Source organism: Camelina sativa, chromosome 1 (assembly GCF_030686135.1).
Source record: "Camelina sativa cultivar CO46 ecotype springtype chromosome 1, ASM3068613v1".
Taxonomy (NCBI): Eukaryota; Viridiplantae; Streptophyta; class Magnoliopsida; order Brassicales; family Brassicaceae; genus Camelina; species Camelina sativa.
In genome coordinates, this window is record NC_141880.1 from 666,178 (window position 1) to 693,279 (window position 27,102).

General features: G+C 37.3%; 7 protein-coding genes and 2 pseudogenes across 17 annotated transcripts; 6 read left to right on the forward strand and 3 right to left on the reverse strand.

The window, feature by feature from the left end:
* Positions 1-66: 66 nt before the first annotated feature.
* Positions 67-1,723, reverse strand: LOC104776267 (LOB domain-containing protein 41). Its single transcript, XM_010500335.3, has 2 exons — positions 1,085-1,723; positions 67-909 (listed from the first exon to the last, which is right to left on the reverse strand). The coding sequence occupies exons 1-2, from the start codon at positions 1,272-1,274 to the stop codon at positions 299-301; spliced, it is 801 nt and encodes a 266-aa protein (XP_010498637.2). The 5' UTR covers positions 1,275-1,723; the 3' UTR covers positions 67-298.
* Positions 1,724-2,593: 870 nt separating this feature from the next.
* On the reverse strand, positions 2,594-4,720 carry LOC104776363 (uncharacterized). 2 transcript variants are annotated; one of them, XM_010500449.3, is made up of 4 exons: positions 4,345-4,720; positions 3,791-3,984; positions 3,626-3,695; positions 2,594-3,233 (listed from the first exon to the last, which is right to left on the reverse strand). In XM_010500449.3, the coding sequence occupies exons 1-4, from the start codon at positions 4,354-4,356 to the stop codon at positions 2,955-2,957; spliced, it is 555 nt and encodes a 184-aa protein (XP_010498751.2). In that variant the 5' UTR covers positions 4,357-4,720; the 3' UTR covers positions 2,594-2,954. The 2 variants fall into 2 exon arrangements, with proteins under 2 accessions (XP_010498751.2, XP_087306120.1); XM_087449994.1 differs by having other exon boundaries at positions 4,234-4,370.
* A 126-nt stretch (positions 4,721-4,846) lies between these two features.
* LOC104776451 (small ribosomal subunit protein eS7y) lies at positions 4,847-6,507 on the forward strand. 2 transcript variants are annotated; one of them, XM_010500566.3, is made up of 5 exons: positions 4,847-4,981; positions 5,485-5,569; positions 5,671-5,744; positions 5,821-6,127; positions 6,217-6,507. In XM_010500566.3, exons 2-5 carry the CDS (start codon positions 5,495-5,497, stop codon positions 6,334-6,336), a joined length of 576 nt encoding a protein of 191 aa, XP_010498868.2. In that variant the 5' UTR covers positions 4,847-4,981; positions 5,485-5,494; the 3' UTR covers positions 6,337-6,507. The 2 variants fall into 2 exon arrangements, with proteins under 2 accessions (XP_010498868.2, XP_010498937.2); XM_010500635.3 differs by having other exon boundaries at positions 4,888-4,969.
* Positions 6,470-8,924, reverse strand: LOC104776610 (mannose-6-phosphate isomerase 1). The gene is made up of 5 exons (XM_010500740.3): positions 8,361-8,924; positions 8,033-8,200; positions 7,374-7,583; positions 6,990-7,256; positions 6,470-6,905 (listed from the first exon to the last, which is right to left on the reverse strand). Exons 1-5 carry the CDS (start codon positions 8,697-8,699, stop codon positions 6,591-6,593), a joined length of 1,299 nt encoding a protein of 432 aa, XP_010499042.1. The 5' UTR covers positions 8,700-8,924; the 3' UTR covers positions 6,470-6,590.
* A 968-nt stretch (positions 8,925-9,892) lies between these two features.
* LOC104776707 (delta(7)-sterol-C5(6)-desaturase 1) lies at positions 9,893-11,824 on the forward strand. Its single transcript, XM_010500850.3, has 3 exons — positions 9,893-10,506; positions 10,851-11,156; positions 11,334-11,824. Exons 1-3 carry the CDS (start codon positions 10,278-10,280, stop codon positions 11,645-11,647), a joined length of 849 nt encoding a protein of 282 aa, XP_010499152.2. The 5' UTR covers positions 9,893-10,277; the 3' UTR covers positions 11,648-11,824.
* A 1,660-nt stretch (positions 11,825-13,484) lies between these two features.
* On the forward strand, positions 13,485-14,705 carry LOC109132900 (F-box protein DOR pseudogene; annotated as a pseudogene).
* A 1,966-nt stretch (positions 14,706-16,671) lies between these two features.
* LOC104703066 (putative Delta(7)-sterol-C5(6)-desaturase 2 pseudogene) lies at positions 16,672-17,310 on the forward strand (annotated as a pseudogene).
* A 1,726-nt stretch (positions 17,311-19,036) lies between these two features.
* LOC104776796 (putative lipid phosphate phosphatase 3, chloroplastic) lies at positions 19,037-22,744 on the forward strand. Of its 8 annotated transcripts, none has more exons than XM_087509643.1 (9): positions 19,037-19,220; positions 20,555-20,647; positions 21,034-21,255; positions 21,341-21,428; positions 21,526-21,635; positions 21,713-21,803; positions 21,907-22,095; positions 22,186-22,245; positions 22,341-22,744. In XM_087509643.1, exons 3-9 carry the CDS (start codon positions 21,040-21,042, stop codon positions 22,526-22,528), a joined length of 942 nt encoding a protein of 313 aa, XP_087365769.1. In that variant the 5' UTR covers positions 19,037-19,220; positions 20,555-20,647; positions 21,034-21,039; the 3' UTR covers positions 22,529-22,744. The 8 variants fall into 8 exon arrangements, with proteins under 8 accessions (XP_087365769.1, XP_010499556.1, XP_019099454.1 ...); XM_010501108.3 differs by having other exon boundaries at positions 19,219-19,978; XM_087509676.1 differs by lacking the exon at positions 19,037-19,220 and adding an exon at positions 19,262-19,285.
* A 1,071-nt stretch (positions 22,745-23,815) lies between these two features.
* Positions 23,816-27,101, forward strand: LOC104777112 (stearoyl-[acyl-carrier-protein] 9-desaturase 2, chloroplastic). 2 transcript variants are annotated; one of them, XM_087509495.1, is made up of 4 exons: positions 23,816-24,048; positions 24,427-24,940; positions 25,050-25,668; positions 27,044-27,101. In XM_087509495.1, exons 1-3 carry the CDS (start codon positions 23,897-23,899, stop codon positions 25,617-25,619), a joined length of 1,236 nt encoding a protein of 411 aa, XP_087365621.1. In that variant the 5' UTR covers positions 23,816-23,896; the 3' UTR covers positions 25,620-25,668; positions 27,044-27,101. The 2 variants fall into 2 exon arrangements, with proteins under 2 accessions (XP_087365621.1, XP_010499659.1); XM_010501357.3 differs by lacking the exon at positions 27,044-27,101 and having other exon boundaries at positions 23,842-24,048; positions 25,050-25,706.
* Position 27,102: the final 1 nt, after the last annotated feature.

The following is a 27,102-nucleotide window of genomic DNA, read 5'->3' on the forward strand; positions in this document are numbered from 1 at the left end:
GTCATACTTTTTGTTTGTTCACTGTTTATTTTAGCTTTTTTAAAAAAGTAAAAGAAACGAAAGAAATAATAATAATTCTCAGCCAATTCTTGTATTACTCGCTGTAAATAAGTTTGTACATGATATAGTTACTGGCTACCCTTTTTCTTTGGTCACAATAGAAGAAAGTGAAAAAACTAAAGGATGAAATAAAGAAAAATTATATTAAAAAGTTACCGGCTCGGCTTGACGATGATCAGAGCCGAACCGAAATGAGCTGATTGCGGGCAAAACTTCTACGGAGAGCTGAGACGGAAGCTCAGAGCATAAGCTCAGTCTTACACGTGCTCTCCTTCTGACACGTGCCAAACACGCCGATCCTTCTCTTCTTCACAGGTACCACGTCATACGCACGTGACACCGGCTCAAGCCCAAGAGTTAGGTCGAGCTTAACCTCGCCGGAGCCCTGAGCAGCCGGCGGCGAAAATGCCAAAACCTCAGAGGCATTGCTCTCAGATTCCTTGCTCTCTCCTTCATGAGCAGCCACTACTTCAGACTGATGACTCAACGACGACTCGTGACTAGCCTCACCGCCGCCGGACTTTCCCTCCGATTCCGCCTGTTTCTCAAGGGCCGCGACCCTCTTAGCCCGGCGAGTTTTCCCTCGTTTCAGATCGGTTGAGCCAGTAGCCGCAGCGGCGGCGGAGTTGTCAACTTTGGAGTTATGTCGGATGTCGTAGCTCTTAAGCGGCGGACCTTGGCCGATCGTCGCCGCGTCTGTGGCGATCTCAGTGATAGACTCCCCTTTCATCACAGCATCCACGGCGTCTTGACAAAGCTGCCAGTTTCCCGACCATAACAAACCCACTGAACCATAGATCGGATTCACAATCCTTCCACAAGCTTCGTGTAACAACGATCGGAATATCCCTGAGAAAATAAAATTAACCCTAATTTGGTTTAAAATACTGACCTAACACAAACGGCACCGTTTGAAAATAGTATTCACTACTGCCATCACAAAAACGGCGTCGGTTTTAGGTTTTTATCAAAAAAAAGTCCCTTAAACTTTACGGGCGACGTTTTGGTATAGAAAACCACTAACCAGGACGAAGGTGATCGGGACCGGCGTTAATGAGGTTCATGAGTCCAGCACGGCCATAGAACTTGGCGAGAAAGACGGTAGCGTTAGCTTGGGCTTCAGGGGATTTGATCCAAGACAAACACGGTCTTATACTACAATCCTCACTACACCCTTTTCGAAGAACTCTGCATCCATTACAGCTCATCCGCATCTTTGATTTCGATTTGCTTACAGTAAACAACAACTGATCGAACAATACTCAAACCCAAAACCAACAAAAAAAAAGTTGATTTTAAAACCTAAGCCTCTGTTTTATGAAGTTATCTCGGAGATTATGTGGGAGTTGGTGATGAAGATTCGCAAAAATATATAAGAAAGAAGAATTGTGTGCGTTTAAGAAGCCCCTGGGTTTTTGGGGGAGCGGAGAGATTATAAAACCAAGGGTAAGTTACGAAGAGAGAAGACAAAAGATTAAACAAAGATAAGAAGAGCAGTTTTCTTCTAAAGACAAGGGGTGTTTTTGTCTTTTCAATTCCTCGAAATCCTTCTAATTTTCTCCCAGAACCGCCGCTGTTTTTTTTTTGCCCTGATTCAAGGTTTTGCTTCTCGTGTTTTCTCCCCAAGTTTTGTTTTCATCCCCATGGCGTGTCATACACGTGCACATTGCATTTAAATGACTCTGTCCTTAAATGCTGGATTTTGAAAAGACAGAAGTAAAAAAAACACGTGGCTTTCACGGCCGCGCGTGAGAAGTTTGGTCGAGTCGCCACGTAATTTTCATCCAGATGGGATTCGAGTCATTTGAGAGGAGCAATTGGGCCCACACTTAGCTCCTGGTTTTCTGGAAAAATAATCCCATCCTTATTACACAATACCGCTTTTTTAACTTATGTCCCAAAACTATTGACTGGTTTCCGGTTTCTGGTTTTTTTTATCTTTTCTTCTTCTCCTCTCACTGTGGGCGGATCTTTTTTGTGACTCTGTTCGCCGACGGTTTCGTATTAACGTAACACTAAGTCATCTTTAACTAATTATATACATTAAGAAAATTATCTCTTTACTCACCTTTTAGTTTAATTCTTTATCCATAGTTTATTAACCAATAGTCTATTCTTCCGTAACACCTTTAATTTATGTATACCAGAATACGTTAGCTTTGAGTTTATGGATTCTGTCCTGTAATTTCTAAAAAACCATGTAAACATTTTACAACAAAACAAACCATATTGCATTTTTCACACATCATCCGGTATCATATTTCCACTGCAATTTTTATATCCATGGTTTTTGGGTGTCAAACTGTCAATGTTAACTACCTGGTCTAAACTTTTAGGAGTTCAAAACAAAATTCATTAGTCTAATCTAATCTATGGGTTTCATGTAATTAGAAGGTTTTGTTCACGACAATGTTGAAGGAATATTCTTCGTTGAACAGACCGTACTTAATTCATAAGCGTCACGTTACGTAGTCAAAGACGGGTGACTCCAAAGCACTAACATTTTGATTTGTGAATCTCCAAAAAGAAAAAAGGAAGAAGAAACGTTACTATACAAGGGAGAACAACACTCCAAATTGCTTTTAATATGTTACAACGAGACTCAAGGAAAAAAAGAAGAAAACTTGACACATCAAGTCTCCATCTTAATTTTTACCTCAAGGTAGATATTTATATACATATAGATAAAATTCTCATATACACAACATTGACCTCATCAATAGTAACAAAAAAACTGAAGTAAAAGCATTAACTGATGATCTTTAAATCCTCTGTTTCCTCATCGTCTTCAAAAATATATATACCTGCTTCAAACATTGGAGTCTTGATTCCGGATTTTATATACACTTTTTTGAATCTCTCTGTTCCTTCTTCTTCGTCTTCTTCTTCTTCTTCTAGGCCATGGCAGGGATGCTTGAGTTTTGGCGGTCTCTGTTCAAGCAATCAAATCCTTCTACTCTAACAGTTGCTGGTTTCACCCCATACTTCACTCTACCACAACCTCCTCCTTTGACACGAGATGTAGATGAAAGAAGAGGGGAGAGTGAGGGTGAGATAGGATTGAGTTTCTCATCTCCAAAGCGTGCATCTTGAGTTAAAGGGTTCGCTGCTCTGCTCGGGGGAGAGCCAAGAAAAAATGGGTGTGATGAAGCTACAAACGATCCTGATTCTTCCTGTAAAGAAAGAAGAAGACAAGAATCAGAGTTTAGACCTCAAATACACACAATATAAGGACAATGCTTCACACAGATTCAACTAAAGATCAATCTCTATACGCATCAAAGAATTGATTCGATAAGCAAACTAATACAATAAGGAGCTCTGAAAATCATACATAGTTCGGTCAGGTGAAATCTAGTGGAGACGTTATATGGAACACAACATCATAAACCACAAAGATAAATAAACCACTACGGAGCAACTATGTAACTTAGTGTTGATGATTTCTATACAGAGAGAACTCCAATTAAGGAAACAAACAAAGAAAGACAAGTGAAATGCAATAGACATTGCTTCAATGCGCCACTCTGAAACATACATATTGAAAAGAAAAGAAAAAACGAACCTTTCTACGAATTATGTCCAAAAGATCTTCCCCGGCTTTAGAATCACATGCATCAGCTGCTCCTGATTGACTGCGAATCCCAAAAAACAAAAAAGCAAATCAACATTTTGTTACCAAAACCATTATGATGTTTAGATGAATAAAAAAGGAAGAGACTTTATATACCTATAATGTAACCTAAGGGGACGAACAACGTTGTTGGGGCGACGGGGCTTAGGACAAACAAGAGAGTCCATTGGATCACAAAAGATAGAAGAAACAAAATGTCTGGATTCGTCACGAGTCATGATGAAGGCGTTCTGCTGAAGGTTACAATGATTCATCCTCGAACCACTTTTATCCACAGAAGAACGCCTAATCTGTGCATCAAGATGAAACAGAAATTAGAGTTTTGCAATTTGAAATTCATCAGAGGGGATTAGGATATAAAAAGGGTGTTTTTTTATTAAAAAAAAAACAGAAAATGCCAACGAATACGTTTGACTAAAAGAAATCAATTTTCATAGAAACCAAAGAAACACCAAATGAAGTATTTGAATATACTAAAAACGGAGTTTTTTCACAAGAACCAAAAGAAAACGAAAAAGATAAAGATCTGCGCAACAAACCCTTTTCAACGAAAATCACAAAGAAAACTTCGATCTGTCAATTTCCGCCATTAACGGAGATTGAATAAGAAGAAGAAGAAGAAGAAGAAGAAGATAGAGAGAAAAGTAAACCTGATAACTCATTCAAGACGACGAAACAGCGGCGATAAGGATGAGGGTAGCGAGAGACAAAAGGAGGAAACAGAGAGCGGCTATGAATGCACTTTATAAATGATGATGCGACTGTAGAACAAAAAAAAAATGTGAATTAAGGTTTTTGTGTATCAAAAGCGATGTCGTTTGGTGATTTTTGCTTATTCACGTCGTTTATTTGTTGTAACTATAGTATTTGTAGACAAATTATGCTCGTAACGTAAGTCGGTTATATATTTCTCTTATGTCGGCCGCAACTCGTTTAATTGTGTAACTTATAAACCATCAAACATTTAATTTGTAGAGTGCTTGCTTTGAATGGTGGTGATCAAAATGTATGTAATAGTATATTCGTATCTCTTAATATATGGACCGTGGTATAAATAAAGCATACATGTGTAATAATTAGGCCCATTAGTATCACGAGCCTATCAAAAGGCCCAGTTTGGTTATAAACAGTCAAGATTAAATCCAGACCGTCCAAAATAGGGGTCTCAAGAGAAACCCTTGATATATAAAGGTTTGCTTCACCAGATTTGTGGTGCCCCCCCTCCTCTCGAAGACGAAGCTCTGAAAGCCGTAAACCTTTTTCTCACCTTCAAAGGTTGTTCAACTGGTACGCTCCAAAACGTTTCGTTTCACTGTGTTGTATCGTTTCTGCGTAATCCACGAAATGGTTCTTCTTGTTTTTGAGGCTAATCGACGTGATTTTTTTCGAGAAAGTCATTAGCTTTGGTGAGGTGTATCATTGAGTGGGGGTTCATAGTGTAGGTTGATCTGCTTACTTTGTTTGATCAATCAACGAATAGAGATTTTCGTCTGGGGTTATGGAAGCTTTTTGTGATAAAATATCTCTACTTTGTATTTTGCTGCGTAATTTAGTTTTAGGGGTTATGAAATTGAGTATTTTGCTTCAGTGAAGCTTTAAAGAAATAATCATGCCGACGACAGAAATTAGATTTTAATTGTCTGCCCTGATTCTAGCAATGTTGATCAAAATTAATTTGAGCTGTCTTTGGATTTAGTTACAATCTGAGATACCATTTGCTAGCTTTGAAGTCTCTTTACAATCCTGTAAGTCACCAAATATTGATTAGTTATCTTTTTGTTATGTTGTAGATCTGTGAAGATGTTTTCCGCTCAGAACAAGATCCATAAGGATAAGGGTGTGGCACCAACAGAGTTTGAAGAACAAGTTGCTCAGGTTATTGCTTATCTTGTTTTCTTTGATGTGTAAATGCTTTATTTTTGGTTCCTTTAACTGGTTGCTCATCGATTAGATGTTGATTTCTTTTTTTTCTGCAGGCTTTCTTTGACTTGGAGAATACCAACCAGGAACTGAAAAGCGAGTTGAAAGATCTCTACATCAACCAAGCAGTGTATGCTCTTGTTTTGTTTGGTTGGAAAGATCTTATTTATGGTTTCCTCACTTGACTATCTCGTTCTTTGTTCCAGTCAGATGGATATTTCTGGCAATCGCAAGGCTGTTGTGATCTATGTTCCATTCAGATTGAGGAAAGCTTTCCGTAAGATTCATCTCCGTCTTGTCAGAGAGCTTGAGAAGAAGTTCAGTGGAAAGGATGTCGTCTTTGTTGCTACCAGAAGAATCATGCGTCCCCCTAAGAAAGGCTCAGCTGTTCAGAGACCACGCAACAGAACTCTTACTTCTGTTCATGAAGCTATGCTCGAGGATGTCGCTTACCCTGCTGAGATTGTAGGAAAGCGAACCAGATACCGTCTTGATGGCACCAAGGTCACCAAGGTAAAGAGTGTAAAAACTCATTGATCTTCTTTCAGTGCTTCAATAAATTGGTCATAAACAGTGTCTCATCCCTTTTTATCTTTGGGCAGGTCTATTTGGACATTAAGCAGAAGAACGACACTGAGTACAAGCTGGAGACAATGATGGGCGTGTACAGGAAACTTACAGGAAGAGATGTCGTTTTCGAGTACCCAGTCACTGAAGCTTGAAGAGATGAATGGTTGTTTTATTCATTTTTGTCGGATAGAATGCTTTTGGTTCTGTTTGCTTGTTTGAGAGTAAAAAACTCTGTTTCAGCACTATTTCACAAGACCCTTTTGTTCTACTAGTTAGTATTCATGGTTTTTGAAACATAATATCAAAAAAAATTCCATATCAAATTTGTAATTCTGGGCACAATTGTGATTTGACACTTAAATTAAATCATACAATAACTGAAAATAAATACTTGTGTGTAGTTACACTATAGAGAATACAAAAACCTACTATTCACTCCTGCTCTGTACAACTTCAAGTCGGATGAAGACCTCAAGTGAATCTCGGTATCTGCAGGCACAAATAAAACATCTCCCACTGAAATCCCATCTGCTGAAGCTTCTGTAGACATTCTCCCTTCACCTTGGAGTACAAGCAGAAGAGAGGGGCCTGGAACAGAGGGAAACACTGTGGAGGCTCCAGAGGGAAGATCACACAGATCAACTTCAAACTCTTCGAAAGGCGGGAGGTATCTTGTGATGTACGGTCGAATCCTTGATCCCTTTAGAATTTCAGGATATCCCTGAAAGTCAAAAATGAGACCTCAGTAATCCATCAGTACACTAATTTTGTGATATTGAGTTTAGTTTTCAGTTTCAGGGTTTACCAGTTTATATGAGAGCATGGAACAAAGTGATTGAATATCCAGAGGCTTGGAAGTGAGGCCAGCTCTTACTACATTGTCTGAAGTCGCCATGACCTCAATGCACTCACCGAATAAATATGCATGGGGCTCGTTTGCACCGAGGTACAAGGCTTCGCCGGGATTGAGCTTCACATAGTTGAAGAAGAATGCAGATATGACTCCAATATCATTCGGATATTGCTTCTCTAGCTTCAGAACAAGTCGTTCCTTGTCTGTCAGTTGGCGTTCCTGCGTAAATTGAGAAGGTTTCAGGCAGTGGAATTCACAGGGGAATTAGAAGAAAACCCCATTACAGAAATAACAATCAAGCAAAGTAGACGGTAACAGGGCAGTTAGATGGCTGACCTGACTCTCCATATGCAGACGGCGTTTTAGTTTGAATACGATTTTCTTGGTTGTATCGGGATCTGCAGACATTAGTAGGGTGAAGATTGTTCGGACAACAGATTTCAATTTTTCCTCATCATGTTCACTGATGCAGAACACTTGGTTTGCTTCTTCACTCCCAACAAGTTCTTCAATCTCTGGAATAGCCCGAATGACACTCTTAAGCTCCTGCAACATTGGTACGTACAAGAAGAAACTAAGTCATTCAATTCTATAAAAAAAATTTGCTACGAATTCTAAAGTTTTGGAAACTGAATAACATATACAAAAGATTCATAGAGCTGCTCTCCAAAATCAAATTTTTTTTCACAGTTTTAGTAATGTGATCATATGAGATATAAGGACAGAAAAAGAGGAACGAATGAATCATGTACCAACACCATCAACAACCAGAAATACTACTTCAGCGAATCAAGTCTCACTCTCAACCCTTAGGCTTAAACTTAGCGCAATAGAGGAGGAGACAGTATAGTCACTAACTCATCATGGAAATTAGACGACCAGACCAAGCAACATGATTGTTAAAATTGGGAAACTAAGTGGGCCATTGCATAGGTTCATCTCTTATGTCCAAAAATAAAATAATAACAGAGACTTAAAGAAATGAGAAATGATACCTGAAGAGGAATAAACCCACAGAGAGCCTCGAATTGGGTATAGGCCAAAGCCATTTCTGGTTTGTGATTGTCGTCTTTATAAAGATTAGGATGAGCTTTGTGCATTTTCTTTGCTAATTTCTTATCAGGATGTGCTTGAATCGACAAAGCCCTTGCCACCGACAACACCTACCGAAATTTACAAAATTTTGAATCAAACAATTCTGCAACTCACAAAACATAAAAATAACTTAAACAGTACAGATTCAAATCAATATCAGACGAAAGGAACAAAATGCAGAGACTTTGGTGAAATCGAACAATGTGGCAATGTATATAAAGTCTGTACCTTGAAGAGAAAGGGGAGATCGCAACCCCATTTCTCCAAAACCCTATTACCGAGTGATTTAGGGTTTTCGGCAATCCACGATCTGAGGGTCACGCCATTGGATCCATCAGCATCCTCCAAGTAGCTCGGACCGGACTCGTGAGTCCCCATCCAAAGCTCAGCGTAAGGTCGTGTGGGATCGATCTGGTCATCAGAGTTGGCCGCATAAACCCTGTAAACGAGTGAATCCGATCCAATTTTACCCCAATCGTAATCCTTAACGGAGCATCTCAATCGGCGAAGCCTTCGTCGATCCGCTTCACAACCGCCATTAGCCTTAACGACAGTTACGATCTCCATTCACACCAAAACTCTCACGATCACGAATCTAAATCCGTGTCTCGGAGATATGTAAAATATCTAAACTATATTATAAGCTAAGCGCCCATGTCAATGGAAGACTCAGAGCTTTTTTTTTTTTCTTTTTCTTTACTCGAATCGTGGAAATTTTTCAAGTTTTTATAAACAGAGGAAGGTATGATTGCAATTTCAAAAGTGTGGGGGTCAAAAGTAGGAAACAATTATAAATGTGGGGTTGAGATGTTTAGCTTAAGAAAGTGGAAAAGTGACAGATGTTAAAAGAAATCACGTGTTTTGCCGACGGAATTAACGTCCATCCGTGGTTAGTGGGCCGTTAGCTAGCTGTCCACGTGGACTCTTATGATGACTCACTCTCACGTCTCAATTTCATTTGGTAGTTTTTAACTAAACCGACAAAATGTAACCGAATGAATCAACAATGTTCAAAACGTTCTCATTATTGTGGTACGCTAATTCCAAATTCATTCTTTTTATTCAATAAATGTTAAAGGTCTTAATCTATGTTGAGAAACATAGAAAAATGATACCAGAATAAAATTTAATTTTAAAACGGTAAAAAAAATCAGGCCAATGCGTTTGTGTGAGTATTTAAACCATATCGTTGTATGCGTCATACATCCAACACGAAACAGTAATAACTAGATACGTAACTGAAATGTTCAAAAGTCGTTCATGGTTTAATTAAATGAGCAAAAAAAAAGTATATTTAATTAATCTTTGACCAAAAAAAAAAAAAAAAAGAATATGTAATTAATCATAACTTTATATTTAAAAACTTTCGGTTTGGGTTTTACAGTTTGGGCCTTATGTTATTAGTAGCCTATTAAAATATCAGGCCGTATGATTCGTTCTGACGGCGGGTGTCGCTCGTACCCTTCCACGTGCGGGCACGTCAGCTTATAAATATAGACTAACAACAAGTACAACAACTGTACAAATTGGACCAAAAAGCATCTTTATACCTACCCGTCGGAATCTATGTACTAATCAAACTCCAACTTCTTTCTCTCTTACAACTACAACTCCCCTTTAGATTTTAGTTTTTATAAATGTCACCCCTATCTTATTTTTCTTAATGAAACACCCATACCCCTATTTTCTTGTACAACCACCTCCCCCCCCCCCCCCCCCCCCCCCAATAAAATCTAGAAACATGCGAAAGAGTCAGTTTCGAAATGTGTTTTGGTTACTATATGACACATGTTGAATATTCTCTCTACCTTTCAGTGAGTATTGGTGACGTGGGTTTATTATAATACAATATACAAGTATAAGGTGGAATATGTAAATATAACAAAATATTGAGTCGGAAAACGAAATACAGCTGTTTCGATAAAACCGAACCAAAGAAATTTCCAATTGATGAACATGACATGAGATGAGAGAGGGATAGACAGATTAAGTCAAAACATTAAACTCTCTGTATCACATCAAAGCATGCGCACGAACTAGTGTTCCGATTCAGGACAGAAAAAGGTAAAGTACAAAATCAAACCGGCGAAAATCTTTTTATTTTTATTTGGTGTTTTTTCCGGCACCGATCTTTGCCGATTCACCATGGCGGCGGTGGAGAATGCGTATCTGATGCAGTTTGTGGACGAAACCTCTTTTTACAACCGGATCGTTTTGAGCCATCTTTTGCCGGCGAATCTTTGGGAACCTTTGCCTCATTTTCCCCAGACGTGGCTCCGTAATTTCCTCGCCGGAACCCTACTCTACTTCATCTCTGGTTTTCTCTGGTGCTTCTACATCTATTACCTTAAAATCAACGTCTACCTTCCCAAAGGTCTCGATTTCTACTTTTGTTCTTCTCATTATGCTTCAGAATTTTTTTTCATTTTAAGGAAAGGAGCTTCTTCGTTGTACTGTTCTGTGATTTGGATTTAACCTAGGATAAGAAAGAAAAAAAAAGATTTGATGTGGATCAGTGGATGGTTCATGTGGGGATGTTTGGTGATATAGCTTCTTGTGCAACCAATGAAAAGTGTTACATCTTCTCTACATTATTACTTTGGCATATATGTCACGGAGTGTTTATGTGAGAAGATTCCAGTTGAGATGTCTCTAAGCTTTTGTCTTAGTTTTGAAATCTTTTTAATTAATTTATTTGATCTGCTTTTTTTGCTTCAGATGCCATTCCTACAATGAAGGCTATGCGTTTGCAAATGTTTGTGGCAATGAAGTCTATGCCTTGGTACACTCTTCTTCCAACTGTCTCTGAGTATATGATTGAGCATGGTTGGACCAAATGCTACTCTAGACTAGGAGAATTCGGCTGGATCCTCTATTTTGTTTACATTGCCATCTATCTTGTTTTCGTTGAGTTTGGTATTTATTGGATGCACAGAGAGCTTCATGACATTAAGCCTCTTTATAAGTATCTCCATGCCACCCATCATATCTACAACAAGCAAAATACACTCTCTCCTTTTGCCGGTACGTGTAATTCCTAATACTTTTTAGTCATGTAAAAAGATTGGTAGCATTCAATTTCTTACCAGAGAAAAAGAGTTTATGAACATCTGAGAAAGACTTATGCATTAGCCTCGGATTGTATCATGGGTTATCAGAGAATGTGACATCTATATATATTCCTTTCGTTTTTGTTTTTAGGGCTTGCGTTTCACCCAGTAGACGGGATACTTCAGGCTATACCGCATGTGATAGCGCTGTTTATAGTGCCAATTCATTTCACAACCCATATAGGTCTTTTGTTCATAGAAGCTATATGGACAGCGAACATCCATGACTGCATCCACGGAAACATCTGGCCTATAATGGGTGCAGGATACCATACGATACACCACACGACATACAAGCATAATTATGGTCATTATACCATATGGATGGATTGGATGTTTGGCTCTCTTAAAGATCCTCTCTTAGAAGAAGATGACAACAAAGACGGCTCCAAGAAAGCAAAGTGAGAACGCCCACTTGGTTTTGTCTTTTGTCTGCTTGCTTGCTCCTTGTTTTGTTCAAAGTTTCAGCTATTCTTGTTCTTCATGTGTCTCTCTCTCTCTCTCTTATTGTTTCCAATTATTTTGTTAGAAACATTGACTGCACATTTGCTGTCTAGTTTAAATCAGGTAAATGTTTGATCATCTCTGTAAGACCCCTTTTTTTTTTTTTAACTGTCAACCTTAAAACAAAGATTTTGACTTGCATTTGCCACCAATTGACAATTGTTGTGGGCTTTGCCAATATCTTCACCACCAACTTTACAACTTATTCAATTGCCGATATTGCTGAATCATTTACGGGTCCGGTTCTGTAGTCTTGCTACACAGACATCACATGTCTCTTCTTCATATGTTGTTCTTCTCATGACTCTTAAACCTTTTTAATCACTTTGTTGGAAATTGGAAACAGTGAATAAATAAAATTAATGTAAGTCATTTAAATATTCTAAGTTTGTTTTGATCTGAACCTGGTATAGCTATAAATTACAGAGTTCCTCCTGCTTGCGATTTATATCACTCTCTCTGTCCTCTCACAAATATTTTCAGTAACGCTTTAGCACAGATCATAACCACTTCCTCAATGAGACCTCTTTTTACAACCAAATGGTTCCGAGTCACCTTTTGCCGCCGAGTCTGTGGGAACCTTTGCCACATTTCCTCCAGACATGCCTCCGGAATTACCTCGCCGCAAACATGCTCTACTCCATCTCCGACTTCCTCTGGTGCTTCGACATCTATTACCTTAAACTCAACGTTTACGTCCCCAAAGGTGACTTTTTTTTTTGTTGAAATTTCAATGTTCTGTTTTAAACATTCTTATGACAATAAACCTTCTTACTGTTAATTACTTGAAAAATGGTGGTTTTAAGTTCTGTTTCTTGTGTGCAGAATCTATCCCTACAAGAAAGACAATGATTCTGCATATATATGTGGCAATGAAGGCTATGCCTTGGCAAAGTCTTCTTATATGGTCGAGCATGGTTGGACCAAATGTTACTCTACAGTTGACCATTTCAACTGGTTCCTCTGTTTCCTCTGTTTCCTCTGCATAGCTCTCTTATCTTGCTTTAGTTGAGTTTGGAGTTTATTGGATTCACAAAGAGCTTCATGACAATAAACTTCTCTATAACACTGCAGAAGTAGGATTCAATTCATGCACCTTGTTTCCATGATTAAAATTAGCATTTGTTACTGAAGAAGTTCATGAATCTCTGTTTTGCATTTGACAAGTTTTTGATGTGATTATGAACTCTTCAAACACAAATTACACTGAACACCAATTATTTATAAAAAAAAGTTTCTTAAAACCTCTCATGAGTTTTACCGTTGAAGAAGGTTCTTCTTAACAACTTCCCATGAGTTCTTCAACATTGACAAATCTAAAATTTAATAATAAAAATTTGATAAAAACATCGCTATGGGTAAGGTTTTGAATGAATGTCTGCGCTTAGTTAGAATAATAATAAAGCCCAAGTTTAGGGCCCATATATATATTTCGGAGGTTCGTACGGTAGGGTGACCTATGTAATCACGATATCTTTTCTCTCTCTCTTCTCTCTCTCTTCTCCTCTCTCTATCTCTCTCTCTCTCTCCCTTGCTCGAGCATCAAACTCGTCACACGTTAGCACTAGAGAGTGCCTACATAGACCAGAAGAATTACACAAGAGGTTGGCGTATTTTATTTTCTTTTCCTTTGCAATTCACCTTTTTGTTTGTCTTCTTTTTAATTACTATACAGTACATATATAGAATTCTCTTTTTCTTGGTACATATATATAGCCTGGATTTAGTTAACGCATCCATGAAATCGCGGCGGCTGAACGTCTCGGAGGATCCTCGAACCATCCTTGGAAAGCACTCACGAGTACCTACTTCAAACTCAACTAATGCTCTAGAAAACTCAGAAGTACCGGTCCCAATTGATGTCATGATGGACATATTCTCTAGATTATCGGCAAAATCTATAGCCAGATGTAGCTGCGTATCGAAGCTCTGGTTTTCCATACTTAGACTTCCCTATTTCACCGAGTTGTGCCTGACCAAATCTTCTGCTCGACCGAAGCTATTGTTCGCTTGCGTGAGACACAGAGAGCTGATCGTCTTCCTGACACCTCAGCCTCAACATTCATATGAGAGATCGTCTCGTTTAGCTGCCACTTTTCATATGAAAATTCCCTGCGGTGATTTTTGTGATATTATTAGTCCTATCCATGGCCTTGTCTTTGTTCGAGATGTGCAGAAGTTCAAGTTGGTCTCGGTGATATGTAACCCTACCACCAGACAAACCTTAACTTTACCGAAACCAAAGACAAAGAAGAGGTTATATATAAGTAGCTATTTTGGGTATGATCCGATGGAGAAACAATTCAAGGTACTTTTAATGACCGAAAGAGATGGGATTTCTGATGAGCATCAAGTTCTAACATTATTAGGAACTAAGAAACTTTCATGGAGCATGATCGAATGTTGCATACCTCATTTTCCTAGATTTGATGGGATATGCATTAATGGTGTTTTGTATTACCGAGCTTCTGTCGACATATATTCAAATATGTCTATGATAGTTTGCTTTGATGTTAAGTCAGAGACGTTCAGCTTTATCAAAGTTATGGAACCTTTCATCAATGCAGTGGCTAGTGGAGCAACTCTGATTAACTACAATGGTAAATTGGGTTCAGTTCTGTCGGAAGGGCGTCCTTACATTTGTGGAAGAGATAGACGGTTTGAGATGTGGATACTAAAAGACTCTGATAAACACGAATGGTCCAAGTTTGTTTACGAAATGCCTCCTCGGTGGCAGCATATAAGCGAACGTAAAGTTTTTCGTTTTATTGGGGTCATTGGTACTACAAATGAAATTGTGTTGTCGTCGAGTCGTCCGCCCGACCGTTGCTATGTTTTATACTACAGTTTGGAGAGGAAAACTATCATCAGAGTAGTTGAAATCCAAGGGATGGGAGCGATTAAGAGAAATGGGGTTATTATGTTTTTAGACCATGTAGAGGACGTGAGACTTACGTAACACATTTCAGAATGTGCTTGACGATACAATAATTTTATTAACAACTTTTCATATTAAATTTGTTTTTTTTTTGGGTCAAAAAGTTTTCATATTACAATTTATATACAATAATAACATCTTCTTTTCATACTAAATTAAATTTGTATATGATGCATGCGTTTCCTGTCGGATTTACTCCTTGGAAAAAGAATCCTTTAGATGCATGTGTGACATGTGAGGGATCGGTGAATCGCGATGAAGCTATACGTAAATTCGTCCAAAACTAAATTCCATGCGTGTCACAATATGAGATTTGCCCAAAGTTGCATCATTTATTTATTTTTGCTAAAGTAAAATTACATAAGTTTTACTAAAGAGAATTAAATTAACCCCTTACTATTTTTTCTTTTCTTTTGAATGTAATGTTAAATTAAATTCAAGAAAAATTAACGTTCTCTTTACAATTGATCAGATGTGTTTTGAAACTTAGAAAGTGAAATCAGAGCAGTATATTAAAACTTTTAGAATCCTCTTGTTGCTAGCCAAGAACGTAGAACCCCTTACTATTTTAATTTTATTTTGATGTTTTCAAATGTTTTTTTGTTCCCTCAGTTATGCATCGGATCCTTTGATTCGCATCAAAGAAAATTATATATCTGTTTGAACCGAGTACTAAAATCGGTTTTTTATTAGTCAAATCTTACAAAGTAAGAATTGTAGTCAAACGATAACCAATTGTTTCTTTTAGAGTGATATGTATATACAAAAGCTTTTTAGTGGTGGGTGGTATTGTCAACAACCTATATGCATATCTACTGTAAATATATACTGTAAAACAACAGTTTCGTTAATTTGAGGATTCATGTGGTTTGGAAGAAGATACATTTCCCAGAGGCGTTGTGAGAAGTCGGACGATCACTAATTCTGGTACCCATGGTCCTTTTTTTTCTTTTATCTTTTTCTTTTCTTTCTTTCAATTTTTGGTTTGGTAAGTGTGCTCGAGTGGCTCTCTTTTTCATATGTTACGTTGTTGTTGTCGTGACTCTTAAACCTTTCCAATCACTTTGTTGTACTTAAATAAATAGACATGTGTATGTTGTAATCACTCTTAAACCTCTTTCTATGTTGTAATAAAGTAAATCATATATTATAAGTTGTAATAGAGTCTACTTCATCTCCGGCTTCCTCTGGTGCTTCTACATCTATTATCTTAAACTCAACGTTTACGTTCCCAAAGGTGACTTTTTTTTTTGAATTTCGATGTTCTGTTTTAAACCTTCGATTATATAGCCTGATGGATTCTGTCATACATGATACATACGTTTCAATTTGACGAGCATTACCCTCTTGCATGCATTCTTACTGTTAATTACTTTCAGTTCTTGTCTTCTAGTACTTCTCATTTGATTAGTAGTCTTTAAATATTTTTCTTGATCTCTATCGTCGATTATATCGCATGAACGTTTCCTTTTTTCTTTCTTCTTACTGTTAATTACTTTTAGTTACTGTCTTCTAGTATTTCTCATTTGATTAGTTTTAAAGTCTTTTCTTGATCCCTTCCGATTATATCACCTAATGGATTCTGTCATACGTTTCAATTTGATGAACGAATTACCCTCTTGCATGGATTCTGACGGTTACTTTCAGTTCTTTTCTTCTTTTCTATTTCTCATTTCATTAGTCTTAAATTTTAATTTTTTAGTTTTTATTTTCCAAAAAAGGGCCAGGGCTTAAAAGCAAGTAAGAATTAGTTATTTCTCAACTTTGAATCTAACTTACATTTTAAAGTTGAATTTTCAATCTCCCGATGAAATTTGAGCTCAAATCTGATTATGTTTGTTGTGCTCAATTGTGGCTAGTAGAAGCTGAACATTGTAATGAAAGTTTGTTGTGCTTAATTGTACTGAACATAATAGGTGTTCTATTCATTTTAAGCTTGTATTCAATCCCTTGAGATATTGTGGTTCTTACAAGAAAGGCTATTTTGTGTTCAGATTCCATTCCTACAAGAAAGGCTATGCTTTTGCAAATACATGTGGCAATGAAAGCTATGCCTTGGTACACTCTTCTTCCAGCTGTCTCTAAGTATATGATCGAGCATGGTTGGACCAAATGTTACACTACAATTGACCATTTCAACTGGTTCCTCTGTTTCCTCTACATAGCTCTCTATCTTGTTTTAGTTGAGTTTGGGATTTATTGGGTTCACAAAGAGCTTCATGACATTAAATTTCTCTATAAGCATCTCCATGCGACCCATCACATCTACAACAAGCAAAATACACTCTCTCCATTTGCCGGTAAGTCGCTGTCAAGCTATATGCTTTCAATCTAAACTCATCAAGAATGTTGTATCAATGGTTACTTTGGCTTTTCCAGGGCTAGCATTCCATCCGTTGGACGGGATACTTCAGGCTGTCCGCACGTGATAGCGCTGTTTATAGTGCCGATTCATCTTATAACACATCTGAGTCTTTTGTTCATAGAAGCCATATGGACAGGGAACATCCATGACTGCATCCACGGTAACATCTGGCCTGTAATGGGTGCAGGATACCATACCATACACCACACGACGTACAAGCATGGCTCCCTTAGGTCATCACCAACAGTGATACTTAGCTAAGTTGCTAAAAGATTGGTAGTAATAAAAATGATTAATTTATTCAAATCATGTAAAGTTTTGTTATAGTCGTTGCTTATTTAGGATGTTTTAGATACATTAAGCGTCGAGTATGTGTCAAGACCTGATTAGTTAGGGGATAAAAAAAACATATTGTCTCTCTCTTTCAACTGGTTGTATCTTCATCTCCACCCACGGTAGCTCCATGGGCGAGGTCGGGTTCATCAAAACAGAAGCATATGGGTTCATTATATCATAGATTCAAGTGGTCAAATCTTTGATTGTATGGTTCAATGATGTTTGGGTTTGTTTATCTTGGTAAGAATCTCTCTGATTTTCAATTGTAGATTGTCATGCATTAGGTTTAATTGATGTGAGAATAAATTATGGTTAAGCAAATTGAAATTGATGTTACAAAAATTAGAGGGTTTTATTGATATTCCCAGAATATAGATGCAGATCAGAACATACGTATCCAGCTATGTCTTATTCAAAGAACAGAACAAATACAATTTACAATTATTACAAAACAGAAACTTACTTGATGATTCTTTCTCTCTCTCGTAACTAAAACGTATCGTTGATAGAGGCTTGCAAAGTGCAATCTCCTAAAACAGAATTTCGTCCCTACTATGGTGTAAGTAGTTAAGTGGACGTCTATCTTGAGGATTCAACTATCGATCTCCGGATTACATACCTCTGGAGATCCTAGCAAACTATACTCTGTTTTTTCTTTCAGAAATTTACGGGAAGAAGAAGAAGAGACGAAACCGTTATGTCTTCGTTTATGTCAAGTGATGTGTTTATATATAACACCAAACGTTGTTTCTACAACCGACGTATACGTCTTTTCTAATCGACGCATACAAAGAGTGAACGTACGTGTATGTTCAGACACATGTTCTCTTCTTAGTTCAATTTAATTAAATCAAATTAATTAAACAAAACTCTAACATTTATGATGTTAGAAATTTGGGAATTAGATATGGGTGGGATTGAAGGGGAAACATGTGGGACTTGCCTGGATATAGTTATTGATAGAGGTGTTCTTCAATTGCTGTTCTAAATACCAAAATAAGATCTACCATTAGAAGCATACAATTTTTTAAGAAACTTAACCAAACAATTTTTAAAATTTAATATTAAACTTATTCTAACCCCACTTAACCAACCTTTTAGCTTTCCCCATTGAGGATGCCCTTAGGGTTCCTTTAACAGAAGAAGACAGTTACAATAAGAAAACAAAATAATGAGAATGTCCAAAGTTCACATTTTTCCTCTTCTCGTGACTCTTAAACATTTCAAATCACTTTGTTGGAACTAGAAGCATGGACCACATAATTTGATACGAAGTTTCCGACTTTCCATTTTTAAATTCTCTTATAAATTAATTATAATTAACCTTCTATAATTGCAGGATATTTTTTTTTTTTTACAGATTTTTTAAAATATGAAGGATTTGAATAGGTCTACCTTAGATAGATTAATAATTGTGTATATAAATTTGCGGTGTCAAAAGTCAAACTCTACCAAACGATATCACCCAAAAATCTAGCCAGAGAGGTTTACAACAATCATCTTTGAAGTTTCCCAAAATCGTAAAATTTTAAATCTTAATGGATATGTGAGGTTTGCTCAAGATATGATTGATATGTATATGAAGGCAAAGTTTCCTTTTTTGTCGGTTAAGATTGAATAATTTTGAAAAGCAATAAAATTTTCAAAACACAACAAATTAAATAAATAAATACCTAAAAATTTACACACCAAAAGGCATCGAAATTTACAAAACCGCGTGTCCTCTCTCTCTTTCATCCGCCATGAAAGTATAATACACCTTTTCAATAACCCACTTTTATTATATAGTTTCTGCTAAGCACCAAACAATTTTAAGGCGAGTCGATCGACGTCAGGTATATAAATCTTTCTTTCTCGCCCAAGAAAAAACTCCTTTATTGCTTTGACTGGAGAGAGTTTGGTAATTTTTCTTCTGTAATTTCATATTAAAAATCTTCTTTTTGCATATTCATGACCCATGGGGGCATAAAGGTCGTTCCTTTAACATGGGTTTTTGTAGATATACCCAAAAAATATTTATATTGCTCACTCCCACTTGTGTGTGATTAGATTGTCCTTAGAGGTGTCACTGTTTGTCTCTCTACTTATCGTTCCTTTAATTACTGTAATGTTGAATTGGCGGGTTTCATTTATCTACTAACCACTAGGATGATGTTTATTGTCTCCCTCTTTCTTAATTCTTCTCTACTTTTCGGACAGTAGAGACTCTTGATTGCTCCTCTTCAGCTAATTTTTGAGACGTTATTAAGTGTTTGTTACACGCAATGGCTCGCTTCAGTTTTCCTTGTTTTCCGAATTTTGGGGGTTTTAATCAGGTTTGTTGATTCTCTTGTCAATGATTTTGGAAAAGTTTTTAAATTGGTGGGTTTTGCTTTTGACTCTCTACTTTAGAATTGATGTGGTTCCGTTAAGGTCGTGTTTGGTTTATCATTCTGTTCCAAATATTTAGGTGAAGTTAGAGCCTTTTTATTGGATCTCATTGTAGATTGTTAGGTCTGCTAATTTGCATATTATCAATTCAGTTACTCTTGGTTCCAGCCAGATTCGTTTTGGTGGTCATAGTCTTCTTTAGTCATGGTTTGGTTCTAACCGAGTAAGAATCTCTTTTCAATCTTCTCTGTTCTTCTCTCTTTGTGGTTCTGTGGTTTGACTTCTTCGCAAGTGATAACTTTTGCTGTGAATCTTGTTTGTTTCCAGCTTGATTGATTGATTGATTGAACAGGGGAATAGTTATATTATATCAGGTGGTTAATATAGAAGAAAAGTTTCAGATTTTAAGAAAACAAATACTTATGGCAGATACAGATTTAGCTTACCAATGTTTGACCTAACCCCATCTCACCGGATTACAGGATTTGTATGATTAGCTGTGAATTGTACAACCAATGATTTGTTACTTGATGGAGTTTAGTTAGCTTAGTAGGAATCTGTTGTTCCTTTTGCTTGATTTAAGATAACATCATGTCTTTAGCTTTACACATAGCCGCATTTCTATACCAAACCAATAAAAAACTTTCGCTGTTCAATCTAAAATGCTTCTTTAATCAAGTCTTCTTAGGACTGGTTCTTCCATAATCTTGTTCCTTGAGTATTATTAAGTGGTATTCTTTGTATCTTCCTGTAAACCTTCTTACCCATTAGAGTGTGTGATTTCTTGGGATGATCTTAGGCTGTGACAAACCGGGGGCCTGAGATTTCAGAAACTGCTGATAATTTGGTCTCACCATCTGGCATTCCACTCATAGAACCTAATAGTAAAGAGGTACCCTAATTGTTTATTTTCGCCAACTATTTCTTGGCGAGTCTCACTGGTGTATATCAAAACTTAATCTTGTGTTGCAACGAATACCACAACTTAGACATCGAGTTTTTATATATCTCTTGTTTTCACATCATTTTGGTCGTAATGATGAGCTGAATTTAGATATCACTGTTATACAGCAGGTCAATTTTGTTTGAGAAGGCAATAGCTTTTCTAATGAGTTTATGCAACTATTTTGACCCACAGCAGTGATCTCTTGCAGATTCTTTGCTTTTTACATACTACAAGTATCTTTCTTGCTTAGATTCCATCATTGTGGCTGAATCGAAAAGCACAGAGAGAAAGGAAAATTATTTGATCATGGTGTATTTTATGTCTCTAAGCAGCACAGGATGAGAGAGGCACAGCTAGGCGCTCACACTGTGAGGTCCCATGGAATGACTGTTGCAAGGACTCACATGCATGATTGGATCATTCTCGTGTTACTTGTTATTCTCGAGGGCGGACTCCTTATCATCCACCCGTTTTATCGCTTTGTTGGGAAAGATATGATGACTGATCTCAGTTACCCGTTAAAAAGTAACACTGTACCAATTTGGTCTGTCCCGGTAAGCGTCCAATAAGTCAACTTCTAACACTGGCCTCATACATTTTTCACAACATAAATAACATTTCTTTTCTTCGGAATGACAGGTATATGCGATGCTGTTGCCTTTGGTAATCTTCATCTTTATCTATTTCCGTCGAAGAGATGTTTATGATCTTCATCACGCTGTGCTAGGTAAGAATTTCTGAAGGAGAGTTACTGTTTGCTTCAAACGTCTTCTTTCATTTCACTTGTTTAATCAACAGTAATGTTGGCCTTTCTCCATGTGCAGGTCTCTTATACTCCGTTCTGGTGACAGCAGTACTTACCGATGCAATCAAGAATGCAGTTGGTCGACCACGTCCTGACTTTTTCTGGCGTTGTTTTCCCGATGGCAAAGCTGTAACTATGCCTCCATGTGTTTTACTATCGCGTTTTTAATTCTGTTCTGCCTCTTGAATGTCGATTTTGCTTCTCAGGTTTATGATACCCTCGGAGATGTTGTATGCCATGGTGATAATAGCGTCATAAGGGAAGGGCACAAAAGCTTCCCAAGCGGGCACACCTCATGTAAAGACTTATTTTACTGTTTCTATTTCTGTCTTCTTGAGCATTTTAGGCGAAAATAAAGTTTTGGTTTTTATTAAACTGCGGCTTTGACTTGTTTTTGCAGGGTCTTTTGCGGGTCTGGGATTTCTGTCGTTATACTTATCGGGAAAGATTCAAGCATTTGACGGTAAAGGCCATGTTGCAAAGCTATGCATAGTCATACTCCCTTTGCTATTCGCAGCTCTGGTCGGTATTTCCCGTGTTGATGACTATTGGCATCATTGGACAGACGTCTTTGCAGGAGGCTTGCTAGGTTTGTTTCAACTCTCTACTCAAAAAGGTCAAAACTTACTTGTTCCCTTTAAACAGCATTCAAACCTCATACCATTGTCTGAACTCGCAGGTCTTGTGGTCTCTACGTTCTGTTATCTTCAATTTTTCCCGCCACCATATCACACCGAAGGTGCAAACGAATTGCAGATTCCATTTTACAGTTTTGCTGAAAAGGTGTATCTTTTATAGTGTGAATTGATCATCTAAAGTTTGATATTGTGCTAGGTTGGGGACCATATGCTTACTTCCAAGTGTTGGAAGCTGCGAGAGTGCAATGTACCGAGAATGGAGCCGTGCAGCAACCGCCTCAAGGTGATAACGGTGAAGAAGAAGACGGTGGGTTTATGGGTTTACATTTGGTGGATAATCCGAGTATGAGGAGAGAAGAAGATGTAGAAACTGGTAGAGGCTGAGTAGAAGACACACTGAAGCTGCTTTGGTTTTTTTTTTTAGGACACTTTTTTCTTGTTCTTTTGATTCTTTGTTTGGCTACTTTGCTAGATTTGTGTAAGATAACTAGTGGTAAGTGGTAATTACAGTCGTTTGGTTTTTAGTTTAAATGGATGGGACCAGTATTAATGGGTCCGGTATTGTTATTGCTTATTGGTTAATGTTTGTGCTTTTGATTAGTTCACTCTCTAGATAATCAAATAGCAAATTAAAGTGAGTTTTAATTTGATACTTTAGCTTTGTGTTTTTTTCCAACAATTCAAGAGCTGAGTTTGGATTTGAAACTAATCGAAACTTTTAAAATTTTATTTGTGTGTTGTAATTTGTATGTGCATTGTAAAAACTAAAAAGAATCACGGAAAACATTTTTTGGTTAAAAACACTAAAATAATGTGTAAATTGTAAGTGTGCCACTTTTGTTGTTGGGTCACAATCAAACTCAAATCCGGCATAATTCATTGGCAACAAATAACTCAAAGAAATAATAAAAACTAAAAGAAAAAAAAAAAGTTTACTTGAATCGTTTCTTCTTGATAATATATGTATACTTTTGTGTTATTTGTTTCTGTATGTGTTGAATACTTCCAATTCTCTTATTAAATATTGCATTTAAGTTTCGTGTTCTTTTCTTATGTTTCAAGTGTTGTATCGTCTGATTTCGTATAGATATTAGCATATACATGTTCAAAATTTCGTGGCAAAGTAGACACGACATGAGCACGCCAACTTTCTCAATCTAGCCCATTTGTTTTTTACAAATGTCATGCGTTACCAAAAGTTAATTACATACCAAAAAAAGATCAGGTTAATACTTACTATAAGAGCCTAAACATACCATCCGAACGTGTGATGTTTTGATTATCGTAAAACCAAATAATTGTGTTTGCATTTGAACTGTATATATATATATTTGTAATCATATTAATATGTGCTTATGAATTATAGTTACAACAAAAATAATGATCGAATGATCGATTGTATATAGATAAAGAATATATAAGATGAAATACTTAAACACGAATGCAAACGGAAGGATATTATATTGTTTGTGTTTGACAATTTCTTTGTCTTCGCAAATATCTTTAGTAGAGATCTTTAACATATATAGTTTAAACTTTAAAACCAAAAAACGACTCGTCATATGTCACACAAGTGCATAGTTGCATATAAATATTAAGTGAATAATTAACCATATAACTATATAATAAGACTAATAATTACAGCTAAGGGGTGACATGTTTAATACTCAATCTTTTGTCAACTCATTATATATAGGCTCCTGTCTCCTCCTAACACAAGAAGCACAAGGGAAAGAAGAAAAGAGAGAGAAAATGACGATAGCTTTGCTCTTGAACTCGACGACGACGGTGGCTACGAAGCAGAATCCGGCGGTGGTGGTATCTTCTCGGCCACCTCCTTACGTGGGATCTAGTTTCCCACGTCGTCGTCCTCTTCGAGTTTCGTGTGTTGCCACAAACCCTAGGTGAGTTTTTTTTTTCTATCTTTTCAGATCTTCAAATCCTCTTCGTTGATAAAATTATAAATTTTGGCTTTTCCTTTTATATTGGTTGATTCCGTGGTATACGATCATATTATACAATGGAAGTGAAAAAGTGTTGGACGATCATATTATATTTAAATATTTGTCTAATTCGCAAATCCTGTCAAAACCGAATCAAAATGGTACAAGAAAAGTGATCAAAAAGTTAACTATATATATATATATATATATATATATTTTCTATATTGAACTTGGAAATATGTCAATTCAGTGAGATGATTGCTAGTTATAATTTGCATTTTGAAAGGCACGAATTCTGATCAAAAAAATAATTTTCGTAACAATTTAAAAATGTTATAGAGAAACGAGTGAAGAAACAAACAAGAAGACGTTTCGACCCATCAAAGAAGTACCAAACCAAGTGACACACACAATCACACAAGAGAAGCTCGAGATCTTCAAATCAATGGAACCTTGGGCCCAAGAAAACTTGTTATCTTACCTCAAACCCGTTGAAAGTTCATGGCAACCACAAGACTTTTTGCCCGAAACCAACGACGAGGACCGGTTCTACGAGCAAGTGAAAGAGCTACGAGATCGAACGAGAGAGATCCCTGACGATTACTTTGTAGTTCTTGTCGGAGACATGATCACCGAAGAAGCCTTACCAACCTATCAAACGACTTTGAACACTCTCGATGGCGTCAAGGACGAGACAGGGGGGAGTCTGACACCGTGGGCGGTTTGGGTTAGAGCATGGACGGCAGAGGAGAACCGACACGGTGATTTGTTGAATAAGTATCTTTACTTATCAGGTCGTGTTGATATGCGTCATGTTGAAAGAACTATTCAATATCTCATCGGATCCGGCATGGTACGTTGATACGTTCTTATCATCTCATACTAAAAAAATGTTGTGGGCACAAAATGTAAATTATAATTTCTTTAGGGCCTAACTGATAATTTTTATAATTGTTATTCAGGACTCCAAATTTGAGAACAATCCATACAACGGCTTCATCTACACTTCTTTTCAAGAGAGGGCCACGTTCATCTCCCACGGCAACACGGCGAGGCTAGCCACGACCTACGGCGACACAACGCTCGCCAAAATCTGCGGAACAATCGCGGCGGACGAGAAACGGCACGAGACGGCTTACACACGGATCGTCGAGAAGCTATTCGAGATCGATCCCGACGGGACCGTACAGGCTCTAGCGAGTATGATGAGGAAGCGGATCACGATGCCGGCTCATCTGATGCACGACGGACGCGACGACGATCTGTTCGATCATTACGCCGCCGTCGCGCAGAGGATCGGAGTTTATACCGCGACGGATTACGCAGGGATTTTGGAGTTTTTGTTGCGGCGGTGGGAGGTGGAGAAGTTAGGGTCGGGTTTGACCGGTGAAGGAAGGAGAGCACAGGACTATCTGTGTACCTTGCCGCAGAGGATTAGAAGGTTAGAGGAAAGAGCTAACGATAGAGTCAAACTTGGGTCAAAACCTTCGGTATCATTCAGCTGGATCTACGGGAGAGAAGTTAAACTATAAAAAAGACAAAGCTTGTTGCGTTTTTCACTGTACTTGGACTCTATGTAAAGTAAAACTAAGGGAAAACGTCCTATTTCTCCTTCGGAACTATCATATCGTATTAGATCCACACCGAACTTTGACCTCGTTCTATAGCTCCTTCGAACTTAAGTCGTCCACCTATTTCTACCCGAATCCATAGTTCTATTGCTATTTTCTCTTCGGATTAAAACTTCTCATCTAATTCTCCATAAATTTGGTTTATACGGTTTATAATTGGTTTAATATTTGCTTAACTAACTAATAAATCCTATTAACCGGATTAAATCTTATTTCAACCCGATTTTAAAATTAAACCCATCAAACCGGATGAAGAAAGCTGAAAATTTAACCACAAAAAAATAAAGCTTAAAAACAATTGAGAAACCTTTGCATAAAACTCATTAATCTCTCGTCAGCCAAGGTAGACTAATCCTTTGGATTTTGAATTGAGGATTTCGATTATGTGGGTTATTAGATAGAAGAAGACTGGGGAAAAACTTTTGGGTCTTGTGGCAAATTGGCAATGATGTGATTTTAGCATAAAGTTTGCTGTTTTGAGAAGAAGATGGGATCTGGGCGGAGCAAATCATGTTGTGGCTCGTCTGTGGTGAGAGGAGATGATGATATCGATGTGGCTTAATCTCCTCTGTCGTCTTCTAGTGGTGGTGAAGCGGAGAAGATCAAAGAGTCTTTGTGTGGTCTTCACTCTTCTTGTCTTCACGACAATGACGATGATAATAATGATGACCAGGTCTGGGTTTTTTTTTAATGTAGTTTCGATTGTTTTATGGAATTAGGTCAAAATCATGAGTCTTGATTTCTTTAGGTGTGTAATGGATGGATAAGGAATGGTCATGGAAGTGATTCACGGCGTAGAATGGAATCAAGGAATCAAAGAGATGATTCAAATTGCTATGAAAATTGACCGATGAACAAAAATCTTAAAATTTGCCCAGAAAAAAAAAATCTGAAAACGAAAGACGTGGGTAACATCGACGACACTAGATTGGTTCATCCTTATCGACAGATTATCAAATCTCAATTGAAATGATTTTTGGTTAATTGCAATGATTTTCCAATGTACTTTTGTAATTTTGAAATCAAAATTCACAAAATAGTAATTTTTTTTTAGTTTCAAAAACCGGGTGAAGAAAAATATGTTAGACATATTGTTTACGGGTCGGGTCAAATTTTTAATGTTGTCTGGTTTGAAAAATTGGTTACATACCAGATTTGTGTCGGTTTGTTAGTAAACCGTTTAAACCAAAAAAATTGGAGAAATAGCAATAGAATTACGAATTCGGGTAGAAATAGGTGGACGACTTAAGCTCGAAGGAGCTATAGAACAAGGTCAAAGTTCGGTGTGGATTTAATACGATATGATAGTTCCGAGGGGGAAATAGGACGTTTTCCCTAAAACTAAATAATAAAACGCTGAATGATCTTGTCGTTTCAGTGAAAC